Source organism: Culex quinquefasciatus, chromosome 3 (assembly GCF_015732765.1).
Source record: "Culex quinquefasciatus strain JHB chromosome 3, VPISU_Cqui_1.0_pri_paternal, whole genome shotgun sequence".
In the NCBI taxonomy this organism is placed as follows: domain Eukaryota; kingdom Metazoa; phylum Arthropoda; class Insecta; order Diptera; family Culicidae; genus Culex; species Culex quinquefasciatus.
The window spans coordinates 113,505,812-113,518,056 of NC_051863.1; the positions used below are offsets into that span (position 1 = coordinate 113,505,812).

At 39.8% G+C, this 12,245-nt stretch overlaps 1 protein-coding gene across 1 annotated transcript; it reads left to right on the forward strand.

The window, feature by feature from the left end:
• The first annotated feature begins 8,602 nt into the window (after positions 1-8,602).
• Positions 8,603-10,376, forward strand: LOC6054516 (pyridoxal kinase). Its single transcript, XM_001870381.2, is given in 5 exon segments — positions 8,603-8,789; positions 9,086-9,201; positions 9,322-9,457; positions 9,460-9,570; positions 9,641-10,376. Coding segments are annotated over 4 exon segments (921 nt in total). The 5' UTR covers positions 8,603-8,789; positions 9,086-9,108; the 3' UTR covers positions 10,222-10,376.
• The last annotated feature ends 1,869 nt before the right edge of the window (positions 10,377-12,245 follow it).

Here is a 12,245-nt window from a genome sequence, read left to right on the forward strand (position 1 = left end):
AAGTTTCAATTAGTACTAGAAATGAATGATTATATAAACCTGCATAATAAAGTCAAACAAAAAACGGTATGAGTTTGCAAAATACAGATTAAATCCAGTAGGTGGGCGAAAACTGGAGCAGGGCGAAAACTGGGTCCTCTACCCTATTTTCTTCGGTCAGCACGCAATCGGCAAATATCCAACGTTGAAAGTCTCCGGAACCCGCTTCGATATCAAACGTTCCGATGAGGCGAGCCATCACAATCTCCTACAGCCGACAATGACGTTTGGCGTCAGTTAAAACTGAGATTTTGAAGAATTCCGTCGTCGCCGGATGTTGCGGCTTTGCGAAAACTCAGGGTTGAACGGATGACCATGATCCCTTTGAGAAAAATGTTCCTTGGACCACCCCCGACACGCCTACCTAGTGTAAGTGCGGACTAAAGATTGTCGCTTAGCTTGTAGGAGCGTTTGAAGTTGATTGACCCACCCTAGTGTGCACAGTTTTAACAGCTACACTGAAAGTCCGACCATGGTCATTTTAAGAACATTTGCTAAAAATGCTGCTTATTAAATTAACTGTGGCTTTTCGGTAAAAGCAAACGCAAATATGGTAAAATGTACCATTCGGGCGTCCCAAAAAAATGAATAGTTGTCAAATCTGTGGTGCTCACCCCTAGAATGATAAATTAGTATGTCGAGAACAAATCCCAAAAATGGTTTACAACTCGCGCACGGAGCTTGAATGAAAAAAGTGCATTTTTAGAATATTTTTCAGAAATGCGCGTAATAATCATACTAAAGCCATTCAAATTTGGTCGTCTTGGGCTTCAAGTTATAGTTTAATGTCCCCTGAACAAATTCCTGTACAGACATGGTCCATAAAAGCTTGTGTTTGAGCATGGCAGGGCGTTTTAGGGAGAAAAATTTGTATTTTTTAGCTAAAAAATTTTCAAACCAAAACTAATGCATACAGCTTATAGGAAATTTTACGGAGATCATTTTGCTTTTTTAACGTTCAATTTATGTCCACGCAAAGCCGAGATATTTGCATTTTAGTGAACAAAAAGTGTTGAATTTTCAAAATTCTTAGTATATGAGCGTTTTTAGCATAAAACATGGGCTACTATGATTACAAACGAGAAGGCATATATTTTGGATATTTTTATTTTGCTCACTCAAAAACGATATTTGTTAATAACATTTCATGAAAAAACATGAGATTTTCTCACAATGTGACGTAAACGACATATTTATAAGTATACTGCTCTGTGATCTTCTCGATATGAACAAATAAAGCTCTTATTTTTGAAAAATATATATTTTTTTTAATAAATGAATTTGATTCCTTCGAATGTACATGCAAAAAAATCACGTTCACAGCTTGGAGATATGAACTTTAATAAAATTACTTTTGAATTATGATTATATTTATTGACCTAGCCGGGACCCGTGGTGAAGGTGTAAGCGTGGTTGCCTCTCACCCAGTCGGCCTGGGTTTGATCCCAGAAGGTCCTGGTGGCATTTTTCGAGGCGAGATTTGTCTGATCACGCCATCCGTCGGACGGGAAGTAAATGTTGGCCCCGGACCAACCTAAAAAGGTTAGGTCGTTAGCTCAGTCCAGGTGCAGGAGTCGTCTCCCTGGGTCCTGTCTCGGTAGAGTCGCTGGTAGGCAGTTGGACTAACAATCCAAAGGTCGTCAGTTCGAATCCCGGGGTGGATGGAAGCTTAGGTGTAAAAAGAGGTTTGCATAGCCTTAACAATCAAGCCTTCGGACACTTAGTTTCGAGTAGGAATCTCGCAATCGAGAACGCCAAGGCAATGCAGTAGAGCGAATTATTTGATTTAATTTTTTATTAACTTTTAACATAATTTAACCAAAAATATAAAGTTATTTAGTATAAATATATGGATTTTACAAAATTGAAATACTTTTTAGTAAATCTAGATTTTGTTAACCCGGGCATGGTCTTCGGGTCTATAGGACCCAGTAGCACTATAAAAGTGATTGTAACTTTTGACCAAAAACACCTAGAGATCTGAAATTTTGTGACTTTGTGTAACTTACTAAGACACACATCCTGGCCAAAAATGAACTTCCGGTGGACACCGGAAGTGCCCACCAAAAAAAAACTGACACCAATGGTATTCCGGGTCTATAGGACCCAGAAATGTTTTCGGCTGCCAAAATTCGAGATTGTAACCGATTTCGAATGTCTTGACCGCGAATGAAAGGCTAGAATGTCTACTTTCTGAATCCGACCGGCAGAACCGGTTTTGGACACCGTGGCCACCGGGAACCTGCTATAACCGAAAAAAGTCCTTTTTGAGGCCCCTACTTTGAGGACCTGTATCTCCGAAACGATTACACTTAGAAGGTTGCTTCAGGTTGCATTCGACAGATAATAACCTGAATTTTAAGCCCCAGAAAAAATAATTGGTCCATAGTGGCCACCGGTTCCGGTAACCCGGAACTTCCGGAAAACTTGATTTTTGCAGTTTTTGACATAAAACCGTCACACGGACCAGTCTTTTGAAACGGATTATTTTGCAAATCATTGCAGAAGGATACTACATACTACCCCTGACTGTTTGGTATCGGTTCTGGCCAACTGTGGCCAATCCGGAACCGGTTCCAGGGTACCACTAAAACGGTTCCAATAATTGTCACGCTAGAAACCCGTCATGTTGCATATCAAACTTCATGAAATTACATGTTATGACCATCTGAGGTAATGCCGATGTCCTCTGACCCATCCTGGTCACTCCGGAACCGGTTACCGGTGGCCACTTGGGGACACTATCGAAATATGCAATGAACCCAATCATCCGACGTATCAAATTTCATGAAATTGCAAGTTCTGACCATCTGAGGTCATGCCGATGTCCCCTGACCTAACCTGATCACTCCGGAACCGGTTACCGGTGGCAACTGAGGGACACTATCGGAATATGCAATGAACCCTATCATCCGACGTATCAAACTTCATGAAATTGCAAGTTATGACCATCTGAGGTCATGCCAATGTCCCCTGACCCAACCTGGTCACTCCAGAACCGGTTACCGGTGGCCACTGAGGGACACTATCGGAATGTGCAATGAACCCTATCATCCGACGTATCAAACTTCATGAAATTGAAAGTTATGACCATCTGAGGTCATGCCGATGTCCCTGACCAAACCTTGTCACTCCGGAACCGGTTACCGGTGGCCACTGAGGGACACTATCGGAATGTGCAATGAACCCTATCATCCGACGTATCAAACTTCATGAAATTGAAAGTTATGACCATCTGAGGTCATGCCGATGTACCCTGACCAAACCTTGTCACTCCGGAACCGGTTACCGGCGGCCACTGAGGGACACTATCGGAATAGGCAATGAACCCTATCATCCGACGTATCAAACTTCATGAAATTGAAAGTTATGACCATCTGAGGTCATGCCGATGTCCTCTGACCCATCCTGGTCACTCCGGAACCGGTTACCGGTGGCCACTGAGGGACACTATCGGAATGTGCAATGAACCCTGTCATCCGACGTATCAAACTTCATGAAATTGAAAGTTATGACCATCTGAGGTCATGCCGATGTCCCCTGACCAAACCTTGTCACTCCGGAACCGGTTACCGGTGGCCACTGAGGGACACTATCGGAATGTGCAATGAACCCTATCATCCGACGTATCAAACTTCATGAAATTGAAAGTTATGACCATCTGAGGTCATGCCGATGTCCCCTGACCAAACCTTGTCACTCCGGATCCGGTTACCGGTGGCCACTGAGGGACACTATCGGAATGTGCAATGAACCCTATCATCCGACGTATCAAACTTCATGAAATTGAAAGTTATGACCATCTGAGGTCATGCCGATGTCCTCTGATCCATCCTGGTCACTCCGGAACCGGTAGCCGGTGGCCACTGAGGGACACTATCGGAATGTGCAATGAACCCTGTCATCCGACGTATCAAACTTCATGAAATTGAAAGTAGAGCGTCCAATTTCCCGTCCCGGGAAAAAAATCCCGGGAATTCCCGGGATTTCCCGTAAAAATATTTTTCCCGTTTCCCGGGAAATTTATAAATTTCCCGGGAATTCCCGAGATTCAAGCGGAAGTTTACATTTTCTGAATTTTTTGGATCCATATTTTTTTGAAGGCTCTAGAAAAAATTAAGAAACTCAATTTAATATCAAGATTTATTTCTGATAATATTAGTTTCTGAAGCAACTGGAAATAGACCTTGCTTAATGAAAATAAACTTTTACAATTCAGGTAAACTTTTTTAAAAATAATTGGACACAGAATAAAGAATACGAATATTTTACGTTTTTGTTTACCATGATCAAATTAGATGAAAATTTAATTGGTATAATTAAATATTTCAAATAGGTTTTTGCAAGCAGAATGACTTCAATTCGTTCAAAAATATCAATTTAATGTAAAAGAATTATGGAGCAACAATGGGTGTTAGAGTGGGATGATGACAATTTATCGTATAATTTAAATCATGTTTTTGTTCCATAAACAATTGAAAAAAAAACATTAAAATATCATTGTTTAAGAGGAGCCCGAAAAATGCAAACATGGTTTAAAAACTTGCTCCAAATATTTGAAAACATTGAGTTGTTTGAACTAAAACAAACACGAGCAGTTAATTTAAAAAAAACTTAAAAGCTTAACCATTTTGTTCAAGAGCTGAAATCAGTTTAACAAGGGTTAGAAAAGTTATTTGTTATGAAAAAAAAAACATTCTGAATGATTTTATTCATTTCAACTTAATGTGTCAAACCTCAAACCTGTTCTCAAACTGGTCACAGAGGCAAGTTTTAAATAATTTTTAAGATTGTGGAGTATGGATTCATTTTACTTACTGTCAAAACACTTTGATGAAAAAATACTTTTCAACAAAAAATATAATAGATCATTTTTTGATTTATTGTACGATTTGAGCTTATAAAATTAGAAAAAATATTCATTTTCAGGTAGTTGTATGAATTTTTACATGCAGTCAAGCTATTAGTTGATCTTTATGCTTAGTTTAACCATTAAAGTCGCTGTCTTATTCAATTTTGATGCAAAATAGGATTCAGAATTAAGATTAGAGCGATTTTCAATTAATTCAAAATTTCCCGGGAATTCCCGGGATTTCCCGGGAAATTGGTTTAAAATTTCCCGTTTCCCGGGAAATATGTAACCCCGGGAAATTGGACGCTCTAATTGAAAGTTATGACCATCTGAGGTCATGCCGATGTCCCCTTACCAAACCTTGTCACTCTGGAACCGGTTACCGGTGGCCACTGAGGGACACTATCGGAATGTGCAATGAACCCTATCAACCTACGTATCAAACTTCATGAAATTGAAAGTTATGACCATCTGAGGTCATGCCGATGTCCCCTGACCCAACTTGGTCACTCCGGAACCGGTTACCGGTGGCCGCTTGGGGACACTATCGGAATATGCAATGAACCCTATCATCCGACGTATCAAACTTCATGGAATTGAAAGTTATGACCATCTGAGATCATGCCGATGTCATCTGACCCAATCAGGATGCAATAGAAATTCTTTGTTTTGAACGTTTTTGCTAAAAACCAAAACAAATCTAGGGCACTTTTATCAAAGTTTAATGTTTAAAATTATTTTTAAATTGCCTGTGAAATATGTGTATTTCCTTGCCATTTTTTCGGTTTTATTTTTGAAAAAGTCTAAAATATATCGGGCAAATATATTTTTGAAGAAATAAATTTCTCTGAATTTTAATTTTGTTTGAAACATGAAGAGTTCTTGAATATTTTTGTTCTAATTTTCAAAAAATTAGCTGTACTAATTGTCAGGAGACATCGGCATGATCTAAGATGGTCATAACTTGCAATTTCATGAAGTTTGATACGTCGGATGACAGGGTTCATTGCATATTCCGATTGTGCCCCAAGTGGCCACTGGTAACCGGTTCCGGACTGACCAGGTTGGGTCAGAGGACATCGGCATGATCTCAGATGGTCATAACTTTCAATTTCATGAAGTTTGATACATCGGATTATAGGGTTCATTGCATATTTCGATAGTGTCCCCAAGTGGTCACCGGTAACCGGTTCCGGAGTGACCAGGATGGGTCAGAGGACATCGGCATTACCTCAGATGGTCATAACATGTAATTTCATGAAGTTTGATATGCAACATGACGGGTTTCTAGCGTGACAATTATTGGAACCGTTTTAGTGGTAGCCTGGAACCGGTTCCGGATTGGCCACAGTTGGCCAGATCCGATACCAAACAGTCAGGGGTAGTATGTAGTATCCTTCTGTAATGATTTGCAAAATAATCCGTTTCAAAAGACTGGTCCGTTAGGGTGTAATATGGTTGTATGGAAAAAAATAAAGTTGTCCAAATTTAGTGAGCACAGCACTTTTTTAGTTCCTTCTGGAGTCCTAAACAACTCCCCAAAGTTTGGGACCGATTGGTTTAGTCCTCACTTTGCGCAAAGCGATTCAATTTTCCATATAAATTTGTATGAGGAAAACCATTTTTTTGGATTTTGATATTTATCAAATCCACGTTTCATGTTATATCAAAACCGGACTCATATTCGGATGCTCTGGAATGTCCTCTACAACTTTGCCGAAGAGAGTATGGTGCTAGCTTGCCCTAAAAAGATACAACGTTTTCAAAACTCGTCTAAAACGTGTTTTTACTCGAAAATCACGTTTTAGACGAGTTTTGAGGACGCTATATCTTCTCTCAGGAGCAAGTTAGCACCATACTCTCTTCGGCAAAGTTGTAGAGGACATTCATCCGAATATGAGTCCGGTTTTGATATAGCATGAAACGTGGATTTGATAAATATCAAAATCCAAAAAAATGATTTTCCCCATACAAATTTATATGGAAAATTGAATCGCTTTGCGCAAAGTGAGGACTAAACCAATCGGTCCCAAACTTTGGGGAGTTGTTTAGGACCCCAAAAGGAACTGAAAAAGTGCTGTGCTGGAAAATAGATTTTGATATTACACCCTACTGGTCCGTGTGACGGTTTTATGTCAAAAACTGCAAAAATCAAGTTTTCCGGAAGTTCCGGGTTACCGGAACCGGTGGCCACTATGGACCAATTATTTTTCCTGGGACTTAAAATTCAGGTTATTATCTGTCGAATGCAACCGGAAGCAACCTGCTATGTGCAATCGTTTCGGAGATACAGGTCCTCAAAGTAGGGGCCTCAAAAAGGACTTTTTTTGGTTATAGCAGGTTCCCGGTGGCCACGGTGTCCAAAACCGGATCTGCCGGTCAGATTCAGAAAGTAGACATCCTAGCCTTTCATTTGCGGCCAAGACATCCAAAATCGGTTACAATTTCGAATGTTGGCAGCCGAAAACATTTCTGGGTCCTATAGACCCGGAATACCATTCGTGTATGTAGAAAACGAAGACCATGGCCAGGTTAATTAAAGCTTCAAGTTGGCAAAATTGCGTTCAAATGTTTAAGACAAGTCACCTACAATGGAGCAATACAAAAACATTAAAAAAATTGATGAAAAAAAATACAAAAATCGTTGAAAGTTAAAAACCAAAAGTGTCTCATTGATGACTATCCTACCAAGCCTGTATATCATAGGTACTCGCGATCTTGCTTTGCATTAGTGTGAGTGCATGACTCCGTGCCACTAAAACCAAAACAATAACAAAAGAACAATGGACCGTGCCAGGAAAACCAAAACATAAACAATGTCAGTGTCAGTGGAGTGAGAGAGTCAGAGATAACGATTTTGACAACCGCACTACTACACACTCAATCGCGAGTACCTTAGGTAGAAAGCCATGCTATCCTACCCTATTCTCAATTCAAACCTACAATAATGTAGCAACTACCATAGTTGGGGTTTCAGTGTAGAACATGTTAAACAATCTGTATAATTAATACACAGATCTTTGCTATCTCGATTTTGCGTGTAGGGTGTTTGAGGATGGCCATCAGAACGCAGCCAAAAAAAGCGGTGAAAAATTACAGGCTAACTTTTGTCATCTTTTCCCTTCTGGAATTGATTGCTTAGTAAAGGGAAGGTAGTGTATCGTCACAAACTGGACCTTATCACGACACCTTAGGGAGGCGACCTATGGAATGTTAACATTAACCTTAACATGTTAACATTAAGTTGAGAATGAAACTGCCACTGAATCCGCTTTGTAAATGCCGGCCCCGATACTCTTCAAGGGTGTTCCCCTCAGGAACTGGGAAAGATTTACTTTTTACTTTTGTCATCCAAAATCACGCCCAAAAATATTTTTTCGGCTCGTCAAAACTTAATTGATGGACTGGAAAAACCTTGTTTTCCTCGTTGTTTTCAAAAGCAAGAAAAAATCGCACATTTGTTGTAAATACAAAATTACATTCTTTTTCGTAGGTTACGTCATATCTGAATGGACACTTAATGTCACACCAATGCTGTACACACATTTCAAAAGAGCGAAATTTAAGAAAAATGTGCTGTTGGTATTTCATTTTATTGGGTATTTATTTCATATTTTTTTATCTATTATATTTAAAAAAAATATAAATTGAATTTTTCCTCCCCAAAAGAATTGCACGTCAATATTGAAGCGTCTGCGCGCGCAAAAGTTTCCAATGTTTGTTTTGGAGGACGAGATAGAAGATGCACTTTCAACAAGCGAGCAGCTCTTCCCAGTGTTTACGTTCCACTACTATCTGTCTGAAACTGAAATTACAACAATGTTGCACTGAATAAGAATCTGAATCTATTTTTGGTACAGTTTCGCGCACCCAGTGCAATCCCCAAAATCGTACGCACGTGAGTAATAATCTTCTTTGCGGTCAATATTTGTATCAATTGAACTTAATAAAATAATCGCATATATTTCATGCTCATCTAGTTTCTAGTTCATAAGACTAGAAACTAACTCAGCTGCCTTTACCTTCCTCACTCTTATCTTATCAGTGGTTTGTATTTTAACCACTCACAAGCAGAGCAGGGACCGTTCTCTGTCGCGTAGTGTAGGTGTATCTCATCAGTCATCAACTGAACTCTGCTGGAGTCAGATCATCCCAGAACTCAGGTTGTGAAATTCATTTTCAACTTATCCTCAGATCTGCAACGCGACCCTATCCCGATGGCGCCAACCGGAATAAATCGTGTGCTTTCTATCCAGAGCCATGTCGTCCATGGGTACGTTGGCAACAAGAGTGCAGTTTTCCCACTTCAGGTACGTCTAGACTTAGCGTCTATGTCTGTAGATTACCCTTGATATAATGTGTTAAGTCACGATGAGATGGAAATTTGTGCCACTTGTAAATCATTGTTGCATATTTCTCTCCTGTTACAGGTGCTCGGCTTCGAAGTGGACAACATCAATTCGGTGCAGTTTTCAAATCATACTGGCTACAGCGGTGGCTTCAAAGGCCAAGTACTGAACGAGAACCAGCTCGCCGAAGTATTTTCCGGACTGGAGGATAACGACCTGCTCCGCTGTACACGCATCTACTCACCGGGTACGTCGGCAATCCGGCATTTCTGCGCGAGATAGCCAACATTGTAAAGAAATTGCGGTCGGCCAATCCGGCGCTTGTCTATGGTAAATTTGTTATTTGTCTTTTCCTTATCACGTTGCAACAAAGTTACTTATCTGCAAACTGCACTTTCAGTGTGCGATCCTGTCATGGGCGACGATGGCGTTATGTACGTGCCCAAGGAACTGCTGCCCATCTACCGGGACGAAATTGTACCGCTGGCGGACATCGTTACGCCAAACCAGTTTGAAGTCGAACTTCTCACAGGGAAATCCGTCAAATCGGAACAGGACGCTTGGGATGCCATTGAATGGTTCCACGCCAAGGGCGTCAAAACAGTAGCCATTTCGTCATCCGAACTTGGTGGCTCCAACTCCCTGCTAGCGATCGTCAGCCACAAAGAGGGCCAGCGCAGCCAACGCTGTCGAATGGTCATTCCAAAGCAAGGCAACGGAATCCGGTTCACGGGAACGGGTGACCTATTTGCGTCCCTCTTCCTGGCACACTCGGCACTCACCGGCTTCGATATGTGTGCGACGCTTGAGCGAACCATCGCGAGTCTGCAGGCCGTAATCAGCAAAACGTTAACCTTTGTTCCGGAGGAAGTAAAGTCCGGCAAGGTTGCGGTTACGTCGGCACAACGCGAACTCAAGATCGTTCAAAGCAAGGCGGAAATTGAGCATCCCAACGTTACGATCAAATGTAGTAAGGTTTGATTGTGGTTTAGTAGAAATTTGCGAGGCATTTTTTTTAATTGAAGACAATAATATATCATGTTACATACAATTACATCCCTAAAACAAATTGTGCAATGTGTGAAAATTAAGAACGTTTTTGTTACCGGCAATATATTACAATATTGTGTCGAAAAGTTGTCTTTGTTTTTTAGTTACAGTCATCCCACATTTTCGGAACACTTTTGTGGCAATTTGTCAATAGGATGCAAAATGCAACTTTTCTGTCGTCCCTGCTATTTTTATGACCTTTATTTGGACATTCTCTTGCTATTTCACTAGTAAAAAAATTGTACTTTTTGAACAAAAAAAAAACTCATTTCAAGACTATTTTATCCAGAGCAGCCAAACACTGCCTCCAAATTGCCTGTTCCATAATTGTGGGATGTTATTGTGCCTCCCACAATTGGGTCCTCAAGAGAAGCTTAGATTGCTAATATTATTGTTTACAGCGATTAAGCTTATTTTTCTGAGTACAACGACCACAAAGAGCAATCGAGCAAAATACAATAGATTTTGCTCGATTGGAACCTCCGTTTGACAGTTCTCGTGCTTCGTTTCGTACATTTCATTTGAGTTGTCCGTTCTCTAATAAGCTCTAGGCTCTCTAATTAGCGTGGTTCACGGATATTTAAAAAAGATAAAAAAAGCAGAATTTAAAAAGTGTTTGATTTGGAGCGCAAAGTCATTTGTTTAAGGTTTAGTGGATCCAGTTTAACTTTGAAGTAGAAAAGGAATTTATTATAATTTAAATATTTAATTAAATTTATTTATTTTTCAATTTTTAATTCTTCTTTGGGAAAGTTTTCCTTTATCCGATGAATTTTAGAAATTTCTTACAGCTTTTGATCCGGAAAACAACTGTGTAGACCATCCCACAGCGCTAGAAATTGATCCCCGAAAAATATTGTCCGTTTCTTTCAAAGGTAAACGCCGCATGGCATTTAAGAATGTGCCATAAACATTGTTGTCAGCGATTTTCTGCACTTTTGGTGCAATTAAAAACATACCTGCCAACAATGCCAGGCGATTCGAAGAAGAAGATCAACAAAAAAAAAGTGCAGTATGGGATTTGAATGCGCGCATTTGCAGAATGTGCGGCGCATCGTTCCGAGGCTGGTTTGCCGCGTGTCTTTTTCCGGAATACACTCAACCCCCGGTGGTTGGTCACTTTTTCGTTTGACACTTTTTTAGTTTGTTCCCCGTTGGTTGGTCACAGTCAAACTTAAAAGTGACGAACTGGCACTTTTTACAGGGCGCTCACGCACACTATCAAAACAAACGTTCAGTAGTGTGTGTGAACTTCGTGTAAAAGGGGTGTCAAACTAAAAAGTGACCCCGTTCGTTTGACAGCAGTACGAGCAATACTAGGTTAATTTTGTGAAAAGTTTTTTTCGTCAAAAATAAACTCTAAATCAAACCTATAAAAAAACTAAAGAATAGAAGAATTAGATAGGGTTTATTGGAAAATTGGGTCCTAAAATGAAGCTTAGATTTCTAATATTATTGTTTACAGTGATAAAGCTTATTTTTCTGACTACAATGACCCTTTGTACGACCACAAAGAGTTTAAAATGGATTTTTAAATCAATTTTGAAAAATTAACCTCGCGGTCCTTCTTGACAGAAAAGCTCCTACTTGACAGCTCGTTTCAAAAGGACCATAGTTGATCCATCGAAAAAATGTTGTCTTGCCATTATTTTTTTTGCATTAAAATGAAAAAAAAAGTGATCAGAAATGGTTTTTGATCGTGTTTTTTACCGTTGTACATAAAAAATTACATAGGGCTTTAGTACCCAATTTCTCGAAAGAAGATGTAGAAAGTGAACATTGCCCACAGTAAATTGATTAAAGTTCCATACCAAGTTCAGCTCAAAACTAGACCCACTAAACCTTTACCAAATAAGCTAAACTATTCAGGCCAGCTTCTAAAAAAAAGTATCACATCTTTAATTTCGTGTTTTCAGGTAAATATTATTCGTATTATTCAGCATCAGCGTGAGTGC